The sequence below is a fragment of the Oryctolagus cuniculus genome, chromosome 15 (genome assembly GCF_964237555.1).
Source record: "Oryctolagus cuniculus chromosome 15, mOryCun1.1, whole genome shotgun sequence".
In the NCBI taxonomy this organism is placed as follows: Eukaryota; Metazoa; Chordata; class Mammalia; order Lagomorpha; family Leporidae; genus Oryctolagus; species Oryctolagus cuniculus.
In genome coordinates, this window is record NC_091446.1 from 1,454,243 (window position 1) to 1,478,108 (window position 23,866).

Sequence of the window (23,866 nt, forward strand, 5' to 3'; positions counted from 1 at the left end):
AGGGGCCCTTCTCTCCCAGGAGAGCAGCCTGTGAGGTCCTAGAGCCCCTGGGGGCAGGGAGGGGTGGGGGGCAGGACGGACGGCACAGGATGCCCCTGCCTGTGGGTGGGATCCTGCTGGAGCCAGGCCACGCCCAGCACCTGGACCTCAGAGGGTGACGTCTCGCTGGCTTATTTCACCCAAGTGGGGACTCCCACATCCGTGACTGATGCCAAGTGTTAAAAAAAAAGGCTTTCTTAACTGTAGCTGGTTTCTGAATCTCACTTTGAATCGGGGAGGGGTATATTCAAATCTCTTCCACAAACTTGTTTCTCGCTGTGGCTTTGGGCATAAACTGAGCCAGACACAGGCTTGCAGCCCAGTTGGATTTCTCTCCAAAGGTGGCCGCGCACAGAAGGTGGGGGTGGGCTGCGTGCGTGATGACAATCGAAAACGGCCTCCAGAACTCAAACGCAAATCCCTGTGCAGTCAGCACCTGGCCCCGGCTGACTCCCAGCGGGGGCCGCCCAGCAGCAGGTGCACTGGGGGCCGAGGCGGCTGCTCCCTGGCGTGGAGGAGGCAGCAAGGGCAGGTGTCCCCCGGGCCGGGCAGCTGGGGCTGCGCTGCCTGAGTCAGGCCTGGGCCGGATTTCTCCATCGCGTCTTCTCGCCTGGGGGGGGGCATGCATCTGCTGCCTGCGTCTCCCCAGGTCCTGAGCCGTTCACCCAGCGGCTCACTCTGGTGCCCTTGTGAGCCCTGGTGCCGCCTGTGGAGCCTGAGCAGACGACACGCTGTGGAATGCGGTTGGGGCTGGGCAGACGCTCGGGTGCAGGGCACGCACTGCCGGGGTGGACACTCAGTGGGGGACACGCACTGCCGGGGTGGACACTCGGTGGGGGACACGCACTGTCGGGGTGGACGTTTGGGGCACACAGACACTTTGATGGGGTGGGGGCTGTGCTTGTTTGTTTGTTTGTTTTCAAAAACTTGTTTTAGCCTAAAATTGTATTTAAAATAGACCAGGCAACTTTCTTTGAAGCCACAGAGAGGATTTGATTCCAGCAAATGTTGGGGCAGGGGGCCGCTGTCTTGCCCCGGCAACCTGTGTGCCCGCTGGCCCCGGAGGCAGCTCAGCAGGGCAGCAGGTGGGCTGGGCGCGGTGGCCACCTCTCCGTTCTCTTCCCTTCTGCCCTCAGTCTGCTCTGCACCTGCCCGGCCTTTCCCACGTGAACACCAAAGATGAGTACATAAGCCACGAAAACCCACCTGCTGAGCGACACAGGAGCGAGGAAGACTCGGAGATGGGCGGGGGCCGTGCTCGGCGCTGGGCGTCCCTCCTGGCCCACGGGTCCCACGGGGAGCGCTGGCTCCTTTCTGTGTCCCAGCCCCAAAGCAGCATGGAAAAACCAGCAGAGATCCCCCGGGAGTGTGTGTGTTCTGCGTATCCAGGAGTGAGCAAGGGCACGGCCATGCAGGGTGTGCACGCCGCAGGGCCCTGGGGCACACCCTGGGGGTGGAGGCAGAGACAAGCAGGTGTGCGCTGGCTCCTGTGGCTCCTGCTGGTCCCTCAGCGGGGGCCAGGGTGTCGGACGCATGTTCTCGGCCCCGGCCGCTGTGCTGCGGTGCAGGTGCCTGTGGGTACATCGGTGTGGGGAGCCTCAGGCAGTGCACACTGGCCTCGTTCACGGGCTCCGAGTTTTGCTCTCACAGGGCCAGAGCCGGGACCAGTGTCGGCACTGGTCACCCCTGCCGGTGGCCACGCTGCTGCCCCCTCCGCCGGCCGGCCTCTGGGTGCTGCCCGCCTTCCGCTCTGGGGCAGGTTCTCTGCTGCTTTCCTCCCACCTGGGCTCAGGAGGGGCTGCGTGCAGGTGGCCGTGGCGCCACACGTGCGTCTGTCCGAGTGTCTGGCCCACGACCCCGTGCCGCTCCCCGGGGAAGTGTGTTGATGCTGGTGGACGCCCCGGCAGCTCCCCTCTGCCCTGTGTCTGTTCCTTCTAACGGGACAGCACCTGTGGGAGAGCCGTGAGCAGGAGGGACACTAGATTTTGGCGTGTGGGTCGGTGAGCTGTGGGGCAGACCCTCAGCAGAGTGTGTGAAGTAATGGGAGCCTCGTCTCTCCCAGCCCAGATGGACGGGGCCCCTGCGGGAGGTCTGGAGGCGCAGGCAGCTCGTCCGTGGGCGGGGCCACCAGACCTCCGCCTGGGCCTCTGCTGGGGCTCTGGCCTGGCCCCAGGTTCCCTGCAGGGCATGGCCTGGCCAGCTGAGTGGGAGTGCATGCCAAGGGAGGCTTAGTCACGTGACTGTGTGGTCAGCATCCGGGGCTGTGTGAGCTTGGGGTCAGTGGGGTGAGGAGCAGGCGTCCAGGTCACTACGACTGCGGGAGGGGGGTTTCAGCTCGCCAAGGGTAGGGGGGGCAGGTGGGCTCACGAGGCTTCTGCGAGGCGCCTGTGGGGGCAGCAGCTCTATCACACGGCCTGTGCCAGCCTTCCCTGGCGGCCTCCCCGTCACCGCCCTGAGCCCTCCCAGGCGGCCACAGAAGCCCCTGCCGGCCACATGTCCTGCTCCTGGGGACCACTCCTGGGGACCGAGGACCTCTACACCCTGGAGACCCTCCCAGGCCTGGCACGGAGCCCCGTGGGCACTCGGCAGTGCCCTAGGGAGTCCTGGTGTGCATGCGGCTGCTGCCCTGGGCGGGCCTGGCCCGGGGCAGGTCTCAGAGGGACGCTGGAGGCACGTGGGGAGTGGGCGTCTTCTGCTGTTAGCTCTGGCTCCCTGGTCCTTCCCCGGCACTCCTGTCCACACAAAGCAGCTACAGGACAGGGCTGCTGGGCCGCTCGTGCAGGCAGGACATCAGGGTCCCCTGCCTGAAGGCTGTGCTCCTGCTCACAGGCCTGGCGGCTCCTGGACTCCCTCACGGGGCTCTCGATAGCCGGGGTGCCAGGCGCACCGGGAGCTGCCGAGCTCCGGGTTCCGGCCAGAGCAGCCGACACTCGGGCACCGAGCTGCCTGCCAGCGTAGAGACGCACTCGTGAAAGTCACCGTGGGCACCAGGGCCTGAAGCCTGGTGCTGGGAGTCCTGGAGGAACACGGGTGGACCATTTCTTACTAATGGGCTTGTGTTCCTTCTCTTCTGCCGACCAGCCAGGCCCAAGTCCCCAGACGCTTTGCACGGACCCAGGTGGGGCTGTGCGGTCACCTGGGTTTACCAGATGGCCCCAGCGGGGCCTTTTGCTCCTGGGACGTTCAGTGCACTTGGACCCGTCGGGTGAGTGACTCAGTTCAGCAGCAGCGGCCGGAGCCTGTGGGGCCCCTCCCCCGCACTGTGGGTTCACTCTGGGAGAGGCCTGAGCCCCTGGCTTACGAGGATTTTCAAGAAAAGCCCACACGCGGCTCGCGAGCAGGAAAGATCAATCCAGATTTATTGCTCACATCATAAAGCAATGCCACCGTTTACGGCTCTTCGACTTTATAAAATATGCCAGCAGATTTCATAAGCTGCTGGTGCGCGTGAGTTTGATAGCTAACCCCAGAAGACTGCAAGTTGCTTAAAAAATGAGGCCCAGAAAGGTCACTTCTCACGGACTGGGTGATTAATAAGGTTCTTTATTGCATTTGTTCAGCATTTCAGTTGAGAAATGCATGTGCTTGTGGAATGATAAAGCCGGGTCCGGGGCTTTCCCGAGTTTATAAAGGGCAGGGGCGGGCGATTCTGCGAGGATGGGGGCGGGAGGGGACCCTGGCTCTGCGCTGCACAGCTGTGGGTGACGGCGCCACAGGGGGCTGGCTCTGGCGTTTCCGTTGTTGGTGTGGTGGTGGTTGGTGGTGGTGTTTGTGGGATTGGTGTTGGTGGTGGTGTCGGCATTGGTGTTTGTGGGATTGCTGTTGGTGGTGGTGTCGGCATTGGTGTTTGTGGGATTGCTGTTGGAACTGGTGCTGGTGGTGTGGTGGTGGTGGTATTTGTGTTTCAGTACTTGTGGGATTGCTGTTGCAGTCGGTGCGGTTCATGGTGGTGTTGGGCGTTGTCGGCTGTTGTGCGTGGCGTGTTTTGTTGTTCTTTACTAACACCAAGGGTGGAGCTTTCTTCTAAAGCCGCAGGCTGTAGGGCGTGTTTACTTGAGTAACAGGTTACAGTCTGACTCTGCCTACTTAGATGAGTGCGCTGGAGACGTTCTACTGAGACTGTTAGCCTTCCGCCGGGGATTCCTTGGAAGCTGAGGAGTCCGCACCAGAACGCGAGATTGTGATTCAGGGACGCAGGGGCTGCCCCGGGTTCTCCGAGGGGCCCCTCTGCAGCTGCCTTTGGTCAGCCCAGGGTCGTCAGCCATGGGAACGTGGTGGACACTGTGGGCAGCCCCCACGGAGAGCCCTGGGGTTTGGATCCCTGTCTGCGTTGGAAGAAGGATCCCCCCAGCCTGGCCCCCGTGGTCTCTCCCTGCACCAGGCCGGGCGGCATTGCTCCCCAGGAGCTGGTGTGAGGTCCACACACGTGGGACCCAGGCTCCATTCTAGGTCCTCGGCTAGGGGAGGGGAACTTCTCAGAGACCTCAGGAAGGGCAGCCTTGCTCCCAGACAGCCCTGCCCCCACCCCGCCTGCATGCTCAGAGCATCGCCCCGACACAGCCTCACCCTGGAACCTTGGCAGGTGCCGCCAGGCTGGTGCCGAGAGGCCGCTCCACCTGGGCTCTGGGCGCCTGTGCCGTCTGCTCCTGCTCGGAATCTGCCTTCCAGGGGAGCATAGCGGCCTCGTGTCCCTTGGTGACTTCCAGATCTCACGAGGCCCCCGGTGGGAGCAGTGGTGGAAAGAACTCATTGATCACTGAGGATTTGCAAGGCATGGCGGTCGCCACAGGCCCACGCGGCACCTCACAGGTGCACACAGCCCCACAGGTGCACACAGCCCCACAGGTGCACACAGCTGTGTGCACACAGCCCCACAGCACCTCACAGGTGCACACAGCCCCACAACACCTCACAGGTGCACACAGCCCCACGCGGCACCTCACAGGTGCACACGCTGTGATCTGTCAAGTAAACAGAAGTAATTTTATTTACTTTTTAACAAGATTTATTTGAGAGGTAAGTGACAGAAAGAGAGAGGGAGAGACAGAGAGAGAGATCTGCCATCTGCTGGTTCACTCTCCAGATGGCCGCAATGGCTGGAGCTGGGCCAGGCTGAAGCCAGGAGCCAGGAGCCTCCTCTGGGTCTCACACGTGGGTGCAGGGGCCCAAGCACTTGGGCCATCAGCTGCTGCTTTCCCAGGCCATTAGCAGGGAGCTGCATCGGAAGAGGAGCAGCCGGAACTAGAACCAGTGCCCACATGGGGTGCCGACAGCACAGGTGGAGGCTTTATCTGCTGCACCACAGTGCCAGCTCCCAAAAAGTAATTTTTAAAGTTTTAGGAAAAAAAACATCCAAAGCCCTACCCTAAGAGACAACTATTACCACTAGTAAGGTTCAGGTCCTTTCAGTCTTTTTTGTGTATATATATATATATATATATATATACACACATTTTTTGACAGGCAGAGTGGACAGTGAGAGAGAGAGACAGAGAGAAAGGTCTTCCTTTGCCGTTGGTTCACCCTCCAATGGCCGCCGCGGCTGGCACACCACGCTGATCTGATGGCAGGAGCCAGGTGCTTCTCCTGGTCTCCCATGGGGTGCAGGGCCCAAGCACTTGGGCCATCCTCCACTGCACTCCCGGGCCACAGCAGAGAGCTGGCCTGGAAGAGGGGCAACTGGGACAGAATCCGGCGCCCCGACTGGGACTAGAACCCGGTGTGCCAGCACCGCAGGCGGAGGATTAGCCTGTTGAGCCGCGGCGCCGGCGAGGTCCTTTCAGTTTTTTTCTAGAACAAAGATATTAAAAACCGAGAGTAAATCTTTTATTTCATAGAATAAGCAACACTGAGCTCAGTTGTCTGTCAGCTTCCTGAGGCACAGGCTGACTTAAGGCCTCACACGACTCCTGTCTGTTTCAGGGATACGCGTTTGACGACACCGAAGCCGTCTGCCCACAGCCAGTTCCCTCTCGCCTTTTAATTCACTCAGTCTTTCCCAATTTCGCCACTTTATATGCTGCTCTGATCGCAGTCCTGTTGATTCTGCTGATTGTGTGCATGTGCACGCGTGTGGGTGTGTGCATACGTGTGCGGGCAAGAGCAGGGCGTGTCTCCCACGGGCTGGGCACGGGTGACACCTGTCGCTGACCCGGCTCTGGGGAGGCAGGAGGGGACCAGGCTCCGCCCTCCAGCTGAGAGAGGAGCCGACTTCCCCAGCTCTGCTGGTCGGGACGGCGTTTTCTTCTCCTTTGCCTGGGGTTCCGCTGTCCTGGGCCAACTGCCCTGGGCCTCTGCCGTCCCACTGGCTCTGTGGCCTTCTCTGTGGCCACCCTGCAGCACACATGGGTCAGGCTGTGGTCGTGGAGCCGCCCACTCTGATTCCTGGCCTGGGTTCTCAGGGCTCCGACAGGTGAACGGAAGTGTCAAGGCTGTTGTGCAGGACGTGCACGGCCCACCTAGCTGCCGGCACAGGGAGCGCCCAGGCACGAGGGTGGGCGGCCACATGCCCAGGGGCACAGGGCTGCTGGCAGCCAGCCCCGCGGCTCACTTCCCATTCACCTGGGCTCGCCTGGCCTCCTGGAGCTTTCTGTGTCCAGACCACTCCCTCCCCCACGCAGAGGGACCTAGTGTCCCCTGGGAGCCCTGGAGAAGGAGCAGCTCAGCCCCTCCGTTCCTGGCGGGACAGCGTGTTCCTCTGACTCAGCCCAGCAGCGCCCTGGTCACCTGCTCAGTCACACGTCACTGGCTCGCGTCCTGCGTCACCGTTTCCAGAGCTGTCTGGAGATGCCTCCTCGGTGCACTGCCACACCCGGGCCCCCACCCAGGGGCTGCTCCCAGGAGACTGGGGACACAGACCGTGTTCTCGCCTCCCCCGCCACACCCGGTCACCTAGGCCAGGGCCACAGGCACCTGTAATTCCCAGGGGCCCTGAGTCAGAGACGGCACAGACTAGCTCGGGCGAACGGGGAGAAGCCGATGGGCACTTTGGTCCCGTCTGTGCAGGCAGAGGGGCAGGCGGTGAGCGGGCAGCTCAGGGGGACGGCCCGAGGCTCCTCACACACAGAGGGCTGTGAGAACCCAGTGGGGCAGGGCTGTCGGGGTGTGGGGCAGGTGAGGGAGCTGGGCCCTTGTACACCAGGGGTCACCTCCCTCGCTCTGACGGAGACAGAAACAGCAGGAAGGGCAGGGGGCCGGGAGGGGACGCTGTGCAGGGGCCGGTGGGCAGCCCCTGGGGAGTCTGTGTCTCACACGACCTGCGTCACGCAGCGCGGTGAGTCGCACGGGCACGAGCTTCCATGGAGGCACCCGAGGGGAGCTGCCCCTGCTGCCCCTGCTGCCCCTGTGGCCGAGGACAGGAGCGCGTGGTGAGGGGAGCCCGGATCCACGCCCACGCGCGTGGTCGCCAGCAGGTGCAGGTAAGGGTGACCGTCACCCTGTCTGCAGGGCGCTTGCACCCGTGGAGACCACGCGCCACCACCTCCAGTCCCAGGCGCACAGCACACTCTGGGCCTCCTGTCTCTGCTTAGAAATCGCAAGGAGGGAGGAAAGGCAGGTTGCTTGACGTTCCACTTTGGTCAGCACGTTAGCTCCGCAGCAGCTTGTGTTTGGGACAGAATTCGCCACATGCGGGAGACCCTGCTGAGACAGCTCTGGGTATGCAAGTGAGACCCCCGTGCTGTCCCCAGGACCCCCAAAATGCATAGGAGCTCAGATGTGGAGTGGAGAGGACGGGCCAGAGGTGGCCGGTCGGACAGACAGACGTCTGGACAGCCTCATGTTTCTGCAGGTGCACAGGAGCTCAGGTGTGGAGGTGTGACAGCTCCCAGCCAGCCACGAGGGCACAGGGACCTGGGCATTGTTCCAGAGGGTCCCACGTGCCCCGCGACGTGGGTGCATTTGACCACGGTCTCAGTAGGTTGGAGCAAGTCCCTGGCTGGAGCCTGGGTCACCTCCCCCAATAAAGAGCTCGTGGATTTGACAGACTCCTGAAGATAGAAGTTGTCAGTCAAGAAAATCCATCTGTCAGACTGTACCCCGCGGTGGCCATCCTAGGGTGGACGTCACACTGACCCCAGAATGACTGTCCCAGGGTGGACGTCACAGCTGACCCCAGGATGGCTGTCCCATGGTGGACATCACACTGACCCCAGGGTGGCTGTCCCAGGGTGGACATCACACTGACCCCAGGGTGTCTATCCCAGGGTGGACATCACACTGACCCCAGGGTGGCTGTCCCAGGGTGGACATCACACTGACCCCAGGATGACTGTCTCAGGGTGGACATCACAGCTGACCCCAGGGAGGCTGTCTCAGGGTGGACGTCACACTGACCCCAGGGTGGCTGTCCCAGGGTGGATGTCACACTGACCCCAGGGTGATAGTCCCAGGATGGACATCACACTGACCCCAGGATGACTATCCCAGGGTGGATGTCACAGCTGACCCCAGGGAGTCTATCTCAGGGTGGACATCACACCCCAGGGTGGCTGTCCCAGGGTGGACGTCACACCCCAGGGTGGCTGTCCCAGGGTGAACGTCACACTGACCCCAGGGAGGCTGTCCCAGGGTGGACGTCACACTGACCCCAGGGTGGCTATCCCAGGGTGGACGTCACACTGACCCCAGGGTGGCTGTCCCAGGGTGGACGTCACACCCCAGGGTGGCTGTCCCAGGGTGGACGTCACACTGACCCCAGGGTGGCTATCCCAGGGTGTACGTCACACTGACCCCAGGGTGGCTGTCCCAGGGTGGATATCACACTGACCCCAGGGTGGCTGCCCCAGGGTGGACGTCACACTGACCCCAGGGTGGCTGCCCCAGGGTGGACGTCACACTGACCCCAGGGTGGCTGTCCCAGGGTGGACGTCACACTGACCCCAGGGTGGCTGTCCCAGGGTGGACGTCACACTGACCCCAGGGTGGCTGCCCCAGGGTGGACGTCACACTGACCCCAGGGTGGCTGCCCCAGGGTGGACGTCACACTGACCCCAGGGTGGCTGTCCCAGGGTGGACGTCACACTGACCCCAGGGTGGCTGCCCCAGGGTGGACGTCACACTGACCCCAGGGTGGCTGCCCCAGGGTGGACGTCACACTGACCCCAGGGTGGCTGTCCCAGGGTGGACGTCACACTGACCCCAGGGTGGCTGTCCCAGGGTGGACGTCACACTGACCTTTCTGCTCCCAGTGGTCTCAAGAGGACGTCCAGGCTCTACACACACCTCGGACTGTCCTGCAGGTGCCTCTGTCTGTGTCCACCTCTGCCCTGCTTCGGGCTCCTGCAGCCCAGGTGAGTTCAGTCGCTGGCGGGTGCCGCATCCCAGCCTCTGCACCTACAGACAGTGACCTAGGCCGTCCTCCCGGGCGCCGCATGAGCTGTGAGGAGCAGGCCTGGTCCAAGCGGGCAGCATCCCAGCTGCCTGGGAGCCCTACCTGCCTCTCCCCCACCTGCCTTTGCCTGGACGGACGGCTGAGGCACCGCCCTGCTCTGTCGGATGGAACCCGGGAGCAGTGGCATCAGTGGCAGCAAGCACGCCCAGGGCGGGGCTCTGTTCCCAGCACCGCTGTCTGGAGGAGGAGCCAGGGTTTCCTTCAGAACTGGGGTGTCTGGGGGACAAGACCACGCGCCTGTGCTGGGGGACCCAGGGCCAACCACAAACACCTCGCGGTCGGGGCTGGAGCAGCACAGCAAAGCAGACCGTGCATGTCCCACAGACTGAAGGGATATCCACAAGTCCATTCCCTGTAAATAGGCGACTGTGAACCAAGGACCTGTTGGGGAGAGGACGACACCCACCCAGGGACTGCGGGTCACACACACAGGTCCAGAGAGCCCGTATGGAGGGAACAGGGTCTCTTCACAGACGCCCGCCCAGCCCCGCCAGGCGGCCAGGGCACCATCATCAGTGACGAGTCTTGGTGACAGTGTGCAGCTTTGATGTGACATGTGGGACTGGCACTTTGCTCTGTGGGCCTCCCTCTAACCCCTAACCTCAGCCCATGATGAGAAAAACCTGAGACCAACCCTGCGGGAGATCTGGGTGCTGTCCCGGTGTGGAGGGGTCCGAGGAGCGAGGCGCATGGCGCAGGGCGGGCTCCCGGCACACAGGGCAAAGGCGGTGGAAGAAAGCCGTCTGAGCGAGGGGCGGACTTGAGCTGCCGCTGCCCGCCTGGGTGCCGGTGCCGGCAGCATCCGTGCTTCCGGCTGGCCGGTGTAAGCTGTTAACCCGTGGGAAACGTGTGGCTGTGTGGCAACTCTCTAGGAGTCTCGCGATCTTTCCTGTGAACAGGAAGTGGCCTTATATTTCAAGCTGAGTCACATAAGCAGGGTGGACACAGGGACACTGAGGCGCGGTGAGCTGGGTGCTCACTGCCTGGGCACCAGGCACCGCCCTAGTCCGCAGCCTCTCACAGCTCTCATCTTGGGATCCGCTTTGAGCTGTGAGATCCAGGCTGCCTCTGTCCACAGATCCGGTCGGGCTGCAGGTCAGGGGCCCGCCCTGGAAGACCCGGGAAGCCGTGTGGTGGCCTGGAGATGGCATTTTCTGGTCTCCTAGTGTTGGTTTTCTTGGGAAGTTTGGCGCGTCTGACACTTCGCAGAGCGCTGCCCGCCGGGTCTGTTGCGCCTGGGCGCCGCCTCCTTTGCATTGATCATTCCAGGCTCCGCGTCGGATGCTAAAAGCAACTCTATCGAATATCTTTCTCCAGGTGTCAGCGTTTTCTACCTGGGAGAAGGAATTGCATAAAATTGTGTTTGACCCCCGCTATCTCCTGCTGAACTCAGAGGAACGAAAACAGGTAACGTCACGGGTAGGCAAGAGGCCAGGCGGGGGACACGGCGTGGGCGAGGGTGCACCTGCCACCCTCGGTTTTGCTGCAGGGCGGGGGTGAGGAGCGAGCACTCTAGTTGTGAGTGACAGGAGCTGGTGGAGGTGTTTACCTGATGCCTTGGCCGTGGCCCTGTTACACAAATCCGCACCCTCAAAGATGGAAAGCTGGGGGCTGTGCGTGCATTCCAGATGACATCAGATGTTAGAAACACCACGGGCCTCTGTTCTCAGATCCTGGCAGTGGCCTGGGACAGGCCCAGGGAGCACTGGCCTGCGAGGTCAGTGGGCCTGGGAAGGCTGCGCTGGGCTTGCCTGGCTGCCTGGAGCCGTCGTGAAGAGGGGCTCGTCCAGGGGCTGCCCTGGCTCCCTGAGAAATCAGCTCATGGGGCCAGCAGGGTTCCCAGGCTGGACGGACAGACAGAGGGACATGCCATGTTGGCTGAGCCGCGGCCGGGCTTGTTATCGTGGGGGTGGGGCCCATGCCACAGCAGCCTGGGCTCACGCAGCCTCTGTGCTCAGCCTGGGGTCTGTGGGGACTATGACGACCCAGGAGGATTCAGGTAAATTCTGGGAGGCTCCAGTCCCCGTACGTCCGCTTCTTGTCCCAGTTGGACTGTGCGCAAGGCCGGTTCTGGCGCTTGGGGTTCGGAGATGGCTCACGTGGCGACTGCAGTGTCAGCAACACGGAGGTGCTCCCTGCCACGTGGCTGGTGCCCCCCGCGCCTCCCCTCGGCTTGGGAATCGCGGTCTTCCTGCCAGCCCGTGCCTGGCGCGCGAGGTTCCTCTGACAAATGCCTGGGACGCGCTCAGTGAAGCCAGGCGTCTGCGCCGTGGGACCCCGGGCGCTGCCCGGCATACCCTGGTGCCCAGGAGTTAGAAGCTCCGCCCGGCCGGGCCGGGGTCGACCGTGTTAGAATCCGGAACTTGGCCCTTGAAGTAATTACCTTTTGTCGGCTTTTAGGTGAGTTTTATTTTCCAGAAAGAAATATTTTAAAATCCAAGAGACGTGCCCACAGTGGTTAAAAATAATGCTGACTGAGCTGAACGCGGGATTTGTATCTCACTCCAGAGCCGAGGGAAACTGTGGGCTTTAAGCATTGCTATTTCACTCCTTCCTTGCGAGAATAAAAATACAAAGCTCAGCTCTGGACGCACACAGAGGCCGTTGCCGACGTGACAGACGCCCGGCCCGCGGTGAGGAGCCGCCTGATGTCGGGAGCCCGCCGGCAGCTCGCGATGCTGCACACGGCGTCCTGTGGCCCTTGCGGCCACTCTGAGGGCATCCTTAGGAGTCAGAGAAGTAGGAGAGACCGGCCAGCCCTCAGCCAAAGCCCAGCACTGGCGTCAGTCACGTCTCAGGCCGCCTGCCCCAGGGCCCCAGTGTGCCTGCCGGAGTGAGCGGGTTCGCTGCAGGTTCAGGAGCCGCCGGGCCTGGTTGAGAGCACAGGTGTGACCTGCTGGGCCGTGCCCACCCACCCTCCTCCCCACCCGAGTGTCCCCACCGCGGTGTCAGCTTGCACCAGGAGGCGGCTGTGGGGCCTGGGGCGGCGGGGCCGTGTCGCCACGCTGGGGAGAGCCCAGAGGGCCCGGGCAGGAGGAGGGAAGCAGGCCGCCCGCCGCCCGTGTGCCGAGCGCCCTCCCTGGCCTGCAGCCTCTCTAACGGGGACCTTGTGGCTTCTCCAAGTTGAGAAAATAAACAAAGGCTGGCGGCCCCCGGAAGCACAGCCCTGCTTACGGGTTTGTGGGGTCAGCAGGCCCGGAGTCCACGTGGGGGCCACCACCTCTCAGCATTCCGTGGGCAGAGCTGGGATCTCACCACGTCCCTGGGCTGCAGAGGCCACGGGAGCTGCCTGGACCGAGGCCGGGCCCAGGGAGAGCAGACCAGGCCTGTTTCCATGGTGACAGCCGTGTTTCATTTTATTAAACTCTAACAAGATAATGAGCAATGCTCTCTGTAAAAAGTCGTGCCCCTCTTTGGTTAAAACTGGAATAATTTGTTCAAGAAGGGGAAAACAGCCCTGCCGTGTTAGACGGTCGCAGCACTGGAAGCGGGGGAGAGAGGAGAACCTGCCGGGACCCTGAGGAGGTTTGCACTCGGCACACGTGGCCGTCCAGGCTCAGGCTCCACAGAGCGGACCGTTCCCGGCAGAGCTGCATGACCCCACCTACACGGTTCTGTCCACGTGAGCGTGGGACGACTGTGCATTTACGTAACTGCGCCTCGTAGGGGACTGAGCCCGAGCCACCGCGCCGAGGCGGACGCACACCTGCTTGGAGCCATAGTCGCCGCGGTGAGCCGGGCCCCGTGGCACGGTTACCCTCCCGTGAGTGGAAGTGGAATCCGGAGCAAGACGCGGTCTAAGGACGTCCACTGGGGAGCTGTCCAGGGCCTCAGCCGGTGCCAACTTCCCAGCTGCGTCCACCGGGCAGAGCAGGGGACCCACGAAGCCGTGGCCGGAGAGGCACAGAGCGGCTGTCACTGGCCTGAAGGATAGTGTGTGGGGTGCTGATTGGTGATTCCATTTACGCTGGTGTCAGCACGTACCCGTTCTCCGGTCCTTGAGGCTTGGACGGCGTTGGGAATGGTGTGGCCCTGCCCCGGCCTGTGACCTCCCAGTGCACCGTGACAGCTGCCCTGATGTGGGGCGGTGAGTGACGACTGTGACGGGAGAGTCCGCCCTGGTGTGAGCCTCTCACCCGGGGTCCCTTGTGGACCCCTGCCCCACCCCTGCCCCACCATGGCGCCCCAAAGTGGATTTCCTGTGGGGGCGGGGCTCAGAGGGCACTTGTGGTGGACATGAGGGCCTGCGCAGTGCCCGAGGGCCAGGCCTCCTCGGAGGGCACTGTACATGGAGGACCCACGCAGCCTGGAGCCCCCGACCTCGGGAGGGGCCACCTGCACCTCCTCACTGCCCCAGCTCCCGCATTCCGAGTGCTGGGTGCAGGTCTTCACGCTGTGGCCGCGTCTGCAGACCCTGACGTGAGCTGTTCCACCGCCACAGGAGGTGACCGGAAGTGGACCGTGCCCGCGTGCTACTAGCGCCCACAGGGACCACGGGCACTGGGGGCCATGTGTCCAGACTGCTGTCCACAGGCAGGGGCTGCCGTCACCCAGGGCTTCTTGAAGGACCCGATGCAGGGCCTGACCCACACGCGGGGCTGCGTGCGGAGCCCACGGCGTAGGGCTGGCGGGGCCTCGGAGCCCCAGCAGCCGTGAGAAGGGCTCGCCCCGCATCCTCGTGGCTGTTGCTACTCCCCCTGCGCCGCTGGGTAATGTTCTCCGTGTGTGTGTGTGTGTGTGTGTGTGTGTGTGCTGGGTGACGCTCTCCGTGAGTGTGTGTGTGTGTGTGTGTGTGTGCACGCGCTGGGTAACGCTCTCCTTGTGTGTGTGTGTGTATGTTAAGATTTTCGAACAGTTCGTCAAGACAAGAATAAAAGAAGAGTACAAGGAGAAGAAAAGCAAACTGCTGCTGGCCAGAGAGGAGTTCAGGAAGCTGCTGGAGGAATCGGAAGTGTCACCGAGGTACGGGGACCCGGGCTGGGCGCTTTCTGGGCGGCCGCTCCCGGTGCTGTGGGCGCACGCGCGGGGGGCCTGGGTCAGCCGCACAGCCAGGTGCTTGGTAGAGGCGGTGGAGACCTGGGGGCCAGAGGCCTGGCTTCTCTGTGCGCTCAGAGCGGAGACCCCCACCATCCATCATCTCAGCGGGGTGCCAAGCAGGTGCGCCAGGACCCCGCCCTCTGCAGGACCAGCAGCCCTGACCCCGGGACCTGGGAAGTGAACCAGAGCCTGCAGGAGGAGGCCGGTTCTGGTCGAGGGAGGGAGACCCAGAATGAGCACCCGGGCCCAGCCCCTCGGCGCAGTGCCGGTGACCCCGGGCTGGTGCCGAAGCTTCCCCAGAACAGCAGCTCAGGCGCTGCTGCAGGACTAGGGTCCACGGCTGCGGGAGTGGAGGGCAGAGACGGGAAGTGCATGCGCTTCGCTCTTGTCCTTGTAAAGAATTCCACTGACTTCTCAAGGAAAGGAACGTGTGGTACTTTGGGGACTGATGTTTGTGGAAAGTAAACGATGATTTTCCTGCGACTTTGTTTTATAAACGCAGCGTTCTCTTCCACATGGGTGGAGCGGGTGCTTTCTCTGCAGACGTGGGTTTTCCCCATCGGGTCCGTGGGACACCTGTCAGTAGCTGGCGTGACTGACGAGTGCTGCTCCCACAGTCCTGAGGCCGACGGCGTGAGCTGTCCCATCCCCAGCTCTATCCGAGAAAGCCGCAGTAGGTCCAGGCACGGGCAGACGATGGTGTCCTGTGGCTCCAGCCGTCCCGGGGCAGCCGGAGCTCCGGCCCTGCCTTTGCTGTGTGCGCCGGCAGAGAGGCGCTGGCCGTGGGAGTGAGGATCCGCTCCTGGAGTCCCTGCCCCTGTGCCTCATGGCCTGGGCCTGCAGGGACTCCAGCGTCACCGTACAGCCTCAGGCAGGGACCGGGAGCACGGCCTCGCGGTGCTGGGCGGCCGGGGTGTGCGGTCCTCGCCATTGCTGCCGCGTATGTAAGACGGCAGCTGCCGGCTCTGCGCCCACGAGGGACATGAGCAGTGGCCCACGTGGTCTTCCCATGCACACCTGGGAAGACGGAGGAGACCTCAGAGCGCCCTGAGCAGCTGGGGCACGAGGAGACAAAGACACTGGCAGAGCCTGGGAGGGGGTAGGACCCTTAGGATGCGACGTGCGGTATCGTGAACCTGTGAGGTGCGTAGCACTGTGTGGCCTGCACACGGCTGCTGGCAGCTGCACATGGCTGGGGTGGGGTACACACGGCTGGTGTGGGGTACACACGGCTGGTGTGGGGTGCACAGGCCTGGGGTGGGGTACGCACAGCTGGTGTGGGGTGCACAGGTCTTGGTGGGGTGCACAGGGCTGGTGTGGGGTGCACAAGTCTGGGGTGGCGTAACAAGGCTGGGGTGGGGTGACAAGGCTGGGGTGGGGTGACAGGGCTGGGGTGGAGTACACAGGTCTGGGGTGAGGTGCACAGGGCTGGGGTGGGGTACACAGGGCTGATGTGGGGTGCAAAGGTGTGGTGTGGGGTCTACAGGGCTGGAATGGGGTGCACTGGGCTGATGGGGGTACACAGGACTGGTGTGGCGTGCACAGGGCTGGGTGGAGTACACAGACCTGGGGTGGCGTGCACAGACCTGGGGTGAGTGTACTCGGCTGGTGTGGCTGCACAGGGCTGGGGTGGGGTATACACGGCTGGTGTGGCTGCACACGGCTGCTGTAGGTGCACACGGCTGGTGTGGCTGCACAGGGCTGGTGTGGTGTGCACAGGGCTGGGGTGGCTGCACACGGCTGCTGTAGGCTGCAGTAGTGCAGTGGATGAGCACCTTTGAAATGGCTCTTAGTATCTCTCACTTAAGTCCATGCCATTGTCAAAAGCATTCCTGGGATCTGCCCCATCATAGTTTCCTGGTCATTGTGTGGTTCACATCCCAGCACCCTAGAGGGCCCGCGGAGTGTGGCCCGGGCTGCTTAAGGGGTCCCCTGAGGGCTGAAGCTCACTGTCCAAGTGGCTCCTGGTCTCCCAGGCACAGGGGCTGTCCAGGGGGCTCTGGGATAGCCCATAGCCCCGCCCACCTAGGGGGCTGACCTCCAGCTGCAGCCTGGGTGGTGTTCCCTTTACCAGAGGGAGAGCAGAGATGCCTGCCGGAGACCCAGATGACCACCCAGGCCCACACGAGAGCCCGCCAGAGCCAGCAGGACGTGGCACCATCCCATGGTGTGGCCCAGAGGCAGGGCCACCCCATGCAGGCCCGAGGAGACACCACTGCCGGCTGACAGGGCTTGGCTCCTTGCGGGCAGGTGCAGGGAGGCCCAGGGCCCAGGTAGCTCTGACCCCTTCATTTTTCACATGCAGGTCAGTGGCAGAAGCACAAGCAAGGGCTCCTAGCCCCGTGACACCACGGCTGACGCCACGGGAAGGAGGGCGGGGAGCCAGGGGGAGGGCATCTCACGCGTGAACTGTGCCAGCAGGCAGCAGCTGGGCCAGCGAGCTGTGGGCTCCCTGTTGACTGGCAACCGTCGGCAGCTCCTGCTAATTATTCGTCTCGCCTCCAACAGCTGTGTCAGAGTAATCTTGTTATTCATGGATAAGAAAGCTATTAAGTTATAATAATTTAAGGCAATGATTCAATGTCTGCAGGAAAACAGAAAACTCTCCGTAAAGAGCTGATGCCGTCCCCTGCACCCGGGGCGCCTGCTCCGTGGCGAGGACCCCGGCTCCCAGGCCGGCCAGAAACATACCTGTGGCCAAGCCACCGGGCTGGCTGCCCACGCCAGCTCCCCCAGGCCTGGGCGGCTGTGTCCTCATCACAGTCCCTGGCTTCAAGTCCAAGCCCAGGGTCCTGGAAGTTGTGGGGCCACAGCCTACACAGGTCCACTTGTCCCTGCAGAGGCCCCAGAGCCTTTTGCGGTGGGAGCTGCCCAGGCCTGTGGGCGTGGCTTGTGGCTCTGGGATGACCTTCTTCCAGGGACTCAGCAGCTCAGCACGTCTAGGTCACTCATTGCAAATCTGGGTGCTTCCTGCTCACAGCCACCGCTGGCTGCTCAGGGCAATGGTGCCTGCTGGGCAGAACTGTGGTGTGGGTTAATTGCGTCCCACCTGCCACGGGGGCTGTGAACGGGCTGAGAGCCCCCTAAGCCTCTGGAGCAGGCGAGACCCCGAGGAGGCGGCACCCGTCCCCACCTCTTCTCTTCCCTCTTACAAGCGTTTTGTTTGAGTGGCAGAGGGGTAGGGGCAGACGTGGACAGATAGGCGGGGGGAGCGCCCATGCACTAGTTCACTACTCCAGTTCCTCCAGTGGCTGGGGCTGGGCCGGGGCCAGAGCCGGGAGCTGGGACCTCAATCTGGGACTCCCACGTGGGTGGCAGGGACCCAGCCGCGTGCGCCATCACCGCTGCCTCCCAGGGCGCTGGATCCAGGAGCAGAGCCAGGACACTCACGTGGGCTCGGAGCCTCCGGACCATCAGCTCCGACACCGGGGAGGGGCCCAGCCCTGGCCCCCGCTTCTAGTGGGAGTGAGGAAAGGAGCAGAGGCTGTGCCTGGGAGCAGCGGCAGGGTCGGGGCGGGTGGGCCATGCGAGCCCAGCGCAGCCAGGGACTGGGGACGGCAGGGCCCGTTAGTGTCCACAGGAGGGGACCCCTCAGGGCCCCGTGGCGGGGGAGGGGACGCCGGCAGAGCAGCGGAAACGGCTGCTCCGCTCCGGGACGCGTCTCAGGCAGCTCCTTGTCTTCCAGGACCACATTCAAGGAGTTTGCCGAGAAGCACGGCCGCGATCAGCGGTTCCGCCTGGTTCCCAAGAGGAAGGACCAGGAGCACTTCTTCAACCAGTTCATCCTGGTCCTCAAGAAAAGGGACAAGGAGAACAGACTGCGGCTGCGCAAGATGAGATGAGTGCGTGCCGGCGCTGGGTTGCCGGGCGGACGCCGAGTCGCCGGGGCAGGGCGGGCCGGCGTGGCCTGGCGGGACTACTGTTTCATATTGAAGCTCTCTCTTTTGTACGATGTTCGCAGTTGGATGCAGTTTCAGTCGCCATGATACGTCGATCCGATTGTTTTAATTATGCAAATCACTTGTAGTCTACAGGAGCGACAGATCCATGCAGACTTGCGGCTGAGCCGGACGAGCGCCGTGTGCACGACCTCAAGGCAGTTCTATCACCCACGACTCAGCCAGCATTTCCTGAGAACCCCGGGGCTCTGTCTCCTTGTCTGAGCAGTAGCAATAGGGCACTCATCACTCACCATCCTGGCAGTGTGGGCGTGGGCACAGGGGCCACGGATCACTGACAGGTGTTACTCACCATCCTGATGGCTGTGGGCGTGGGCACAGGGGCCGTGGATCACTGACAGGTGTCACTCACCATCCTGGCGGCTGTGGGCATAGACACAGGGGCCGTGGGTCACTGACAGGTGTCACTCACCATCCTGATGGCTGTGGGCATGGACACAGGGGCTGTGGGTCACTGACAGGTGTCACTCACCATCCTGATGGCTGTGGGCGTGGGCACAGGGGCCGTGGATCACTGACAGGTGTCATTCATCATCCCGATGGCTGTGGGCATGGACACAGGGGCCGTGGATCACTGACAGGTGTCACTCACCACCCTGATGGCTGTGGGCATGGACACAGGGGCCGTGGGTCACTGACAGGTGTCACTCACCATCCTAGTGGCTGTGGGAGTAGACACAGGGGCCACGGATCACTGACAGGTGTCACTCACCATCCTGGCAGTGTGGGTGTAGACACAGGGACTGTGGATCACTGACAGGTGTCACTCACCATCCTGATGGCTGTGGGCGTGGGCACAGGGGCCGTGGGTCACTGACAGGTGTCACTCACCATCCTGGCGGCTGTGGGCGTAGACACAGGGGCCGTGGGTCACTGACAGGTGTCACTCACCATCCTGATGGCTGTGGGCATGGACACAGGGGCCGTGGATCACTGATAGGTGTCACTCACCATCCTGATGGCTGTGGGCATGGACACAGGGGCCACGGATCACTGACAGGTGTCACTCACCATCCTAGTGGCTGTGGGTGTAGACACAGGGACTGTGGATCACTGACAGGTGTCACTCACCATCCTGATGGCTGTGGGCGTGGGCACAGGGGCCGTGGGTCACTGACAGGTGTCACTCACCATCCTGATGGCTGTGGGCGTGGGCACAGGGGCCACGGATCACCGGCAGTGCCCAGGGGTCTCTGCTGTTCCCCCACTGAGGGTGTCCAGGAGGAAGCCACAGTGGCCGCCAGAGGTCCCTGTGACAAAGGAGCTATTTTGTACAAATCATCATATTAATATTTGAGTTATTTTTATTGTATGCCCAGAGTTTGCATGAGATTTTTCTCATCATCTTTGTATAAAAGATTTTAGATTTTTTTTAATTAATAAATATTTTAAACCAGCATTTTGTGACTAAGACTCCCATCAAAATCTAAGAGGCAGAATCAGACGGCGGTTCCTGGAGGTTGAGGAAGGCGCTGCGGCCGTGCCCGCGGAGCCCCGGCAGTGCCACGGCGCCCGGGCGAGGAGGGTGGAGGTGAACTGTCTTTGGTGCCACACGGCTTGAAATCTATGAGTAGTTTCCCCAGTGCACATCTCCCACGGACTGTGTGAAGACCCTCGTATATAGATTGAAAAAAAAAATTTTATCCAAGTAAGTTTCTTTGAATTCTGTTTTTCTGAGAATGCGTTGAGGTCCCCTCGGCTTCGAGAGCCGGAGTGGAAGAGCGCGGGTGAGACCCCTGCCGAGCTCGGGCTTCCGGGCCGCAGCGTCCTGTCCTGCCCTCGGCCCGTACCTGGTGCCCTCGGGAGATGCCCCCGCACAGCCGCCACCCCTGGCTGGGCTGCACTCGCGTCACGGCTGGGACTCCTGTCTGCTGCTTTCTCCTGTGCTGGGGCCACGCGTTCTGCATTCCCTGGTGGGAGCCGGGCCTCCGCAGGGCGAGGGGCTGGGGCTCGCTGCACTGCCGTCTGTTCCCGAGACCCCTCCCCGCCCGGTGCCACTCGTGCCCTCCCCACTGCCTGTGCGACAGGGCTCTGGTAAAACTGACTGACAGGGCTCTGGGCTGCAGATGGAAGCAGGTTTTCTTGGTGTTCTGTGTGCATTTACGACGGTACAGAAAATAGAATATTTGTGATTTCCAAGTTGTGACATGTTTCAGTTCTGAATGTCTCTGTCATTTGAGATGCCACCAGCCCAGCGTGGGTTAGCAACAGCGCCCCCTAGCCTTAGCACCTGGTGGTGCTGACCATTGGAGCCTGAGTCCTGCAGGGCCCGGGGCCCCTCCAGGGCAGCGGTGCCTGGGACCCCCCCGCCTCTGCCCCGAAGCCCACCCCGCGCCCCAGACTCCGCAGCTCTCCCCAGCGCCCACACTCAGGCCTCTGCTGCCCCAGTGCTGCTCCTCCTGTCTGACCGCTCTCAGCTCCTTGTGCCAGCACAGCCCTGGGGCAGGGCTGTCAGTGCCCCCACGGGAGGCCCTGGGGGCGGGGCTGTCAGTGCCCCCACGGGAGGCCCTGGGGCACCGTTGGAGGAGGCCCTGGATCTTCCTGGGCTTGATCCAGACCCCAGGGAGAAGCCGGGGACATTGTGGCCACGGTCAGGCAGGGACCCAGGGGGGCCCGGCTGCAGCTGTCGCCCTGTGGGGGGTGAGGGCCGATCCCTCAGCCTTGGTGCGGGTGTGGCCTCCCTCCCTCCGAGTCCTCCCTGCCTGTGCCCTGATGCTTTATTGACCAGTCCTTTGTTTGTGCGAATATTTAAACCTTGCTTTGTTTAGCTTTTCTCCCTTCAGTGTGACAGGTGCCCACTCCAGGAGTGCTGGGGGGCTGGCGTGACGCTCTCCCCGAGGGGCAGAAACCAAAGCTTGGGGGGCGCACGGTAAAGCCGGGGGCGGGGCTGCGGGCGGCGCGGGCTTGGGGACAAGGCCGCAGCTGGCTGGGTCCCGGGAGGAGGAGAGCACCCTTTGGAACAAGCAGGACCGGTTTGTCCGCTCGGGGCCTCTGCTGATTTACAGCTCACGCGTGTGTGTTGCATCCTCCCGTGTGTGCGCACTGCTGTGTGACGGCCAGGCTGGGTCCCACCCCAGGAAGCCCCCGCCCCACACAAAGGCTCCCACCCCAGCCCCAGGGGAGGTCTCACAGGTGAGCCCCTGAGTGAGCAGCTGGCCGGGCTGGGCTGGGCACCAGCACACTGGGTGCAGACCCTGGCTGTGCCCCCAAGGCCTGACCTTTGACCCAGGACACATGCCAGTGTGTGTGCATACGTGTGACTACACGTGTGAATACGAGCATGCGTCTGCAATGTGTGCCTGCAATCACATGTATGTGCACGTGTGACAGGCTCTGTGTGGGGGGTGGGAACCATCCCTGCCTCTCTCCTGCCGCCCACTCTGATTCCGGGAGCTGTTGGGCGCAGTGGACCAGGGGCGTCCACGGGTGGGAATCTGGGAGCGCCCGGATGCGTCTCCTCACCCCTCCCTTTGCCGACCCCTGCCACCTGGACTTGGCCCTGGGGGGGAGTGCGGCGGAGTGGGGAAATGGAACAGACGACCCCCAGGGAGGGCAGAGGCCTGGCCGGCTGCCGCGGGCGATTCTCCCGGATTCGTCTGCGCGGATCGCTGTAGCTCCGTGTGCCAATTCCCCGGGGGTGGCGCAGTGCGGGTGCCCGGGTGCTCTTCCCAGAATGCTCCGAGGCGGGAGTCGTGGTGCAGCCGGGCCGCACTCACTGCCTAGCTCGGCTAGCAGCAGGTTCAGCCTGGACGCGGCAGTGGCCCCGTGCCCGCGTCCTCGGGCTCCGCCGTAGCTCACGTTCACTGCCGCTAAATCGTGGCTGGATCCTGGGACCAGGCCCATTATGAGAAGCCATAAAAGAGGCCCACAAAACACTCTGAATTTTTAGGTTTTATTTAGGAAATAAAAGAAGTATTTATTGCAGGCTACATATAATAAATATCTCGCCGCCTGCACGGCCGCAGGGCCGCTCACGGTGTCTCGGAATGGAACGGCCCATAAAGGCCCCGGCCGTCCTCGGCAAAGCCGTTCCCGGGCAAACACGTGCACGCTGCCTGCAGCCCGCCACAGCGTGGAGGCAGCTCTGCCGGCCTCAGCCTCGGGCGCCCACGGCCTGGCGGGGAGGTGTCTGCCGGCCGCCTCCTCCCTCGGCACCCCTGCAGAGGAGACGCTGGCGCGGCCTGGCCAGGCCTGGACACCCGGCTGTCACACCCGGCCCGGCTGAGTCACACAGCGCCAGCTGGGCGCTGGCCACGTGCCCGAGGCTGTTGTGTTCTGGGGACGCGGACAGAGCTGTCACTCAACACGGAGCTCGCTCGTCTGCACTGCGGCCTCCCCAGGCCTTGCGGGGGACATTCACACCACCCGATGGACCGTGCCAGGGGCCCCCACCACATGCTGGCCCCGGGGTCGCCCTGGGGGCTGGGGCCAGGGCAAGAGAAGAAGGAGGAGTGGCCTGAGTCGAGAGAAAGAGAGAGGATCCTCCATTCACTGGTTTCAAACACGTGCAACATCCGGTGCTGGGTGAGCCCAAAGCCCAGAGCCCAGAACCACATCCGGGTCTCCCACGTGGGCAGCCCGGACCCAACCACTTGAGCGGCTGGAATCTGCCAGCACAGGGACTCCAAGCCTGGCAGAGTTGTTAAACCAGAGGCTGTTGGGGGGCGTGGGCAGTTAGAGGCCCCCCGGCAGGCGGTCCTGGCTCTTGGTACCTGGGCTACGTGTGCACACAGGGAGAGGCTCCTGTGTGCCCACGGCTGGCCCGGAATGGGTCCATGGTGCTCCTGGCAGGGCGAGCGCGGGTGGCTCCATCACCTCTGGCCGTAGCGATGGGCGGGTGGCTCCGGGGCTGCAGGTGCAGGGGAGGGGAGGGGAGGGGAGGCAACCCCAGCTTCACGCCCAGCAGCTGGGTTCCTTCGCCTCTGCAGAGCTGCGCCTCCAACCCCACTTTCCTGTTTTCCAGGCTGAGATACGATGAGAATATAGAACCTGATTATGCACCTATAATGCATTACGCCAGGAAGGGCTTGAAATTAAAACATTTAAAAAGAACTGTCGAGGGAGGCAGTTAAACTGCATTTAAATCCTTATCAAATAATGAGAACATCTTCAGGAAGGCCTCAGCCTCCGAGCGGCTCCCGGCAGCCTCTGGGCTCTCAGCTGGGGTTTAAGGGCGAATTGTCCAGACAATGTGGAGGACCTGGGCGTCTCCTCCGTCCACCTGCGGAATCCACAGGCTGCACCCAGGGCTCATGGGAGTGCCGCCCACTAGGCAGGCGTCAGGGCCGTGGGTTCAGGGGGTGCCTTCAGCCATTGTCTCTAAGCCACCTTTCACTCTGAGCTCTGGGAGACGCGGTGGTGTGGGTGGGAGAAGGCGGGGCCAGTGCTGGGCGGGCAGCCGGCCCTCCATGCTGCCCCCACCCTGTGTCTGCCGCCCCCG

General features: G+C 62.9%; 1 protein-coding gene across 1 annotated transcript in view; it reads left to right on the forward strand.

Annotated features, from left to right (window-relative positions):
* TCERG1L (transcription elongation regulator 1 like) overlaps nucleotides 1–20,516 on the forward strand; it is a 159,464-nt gene extending 138,948 nt beyond the window's left edge. Inside the window, exons 10-12 of the mRNA XM_070058271.1 lie at nucleotides 10,748–10,837; nucleotides 14,274–14,392; nucleotides 18,153–20,516. Coding sequence (XP_069914372.1) covers nucleotides 10,748–10,837; nucleotides 14,274–14,392; nucleotides 18,153–18,309 — 366 coding nt within the window. The 3' untranslated portion in view covers nucleotides 18,310–20,516. The remainder of the gene's footprint in view (nucleotides 1–10,747; nucleotides 10,838–14,273; nucleotides 14,393–18,152) is intronic.
* The last annotated feature ends 3,350 nt before the right edge of the window (nucleotides 20,517–23,866 follow it).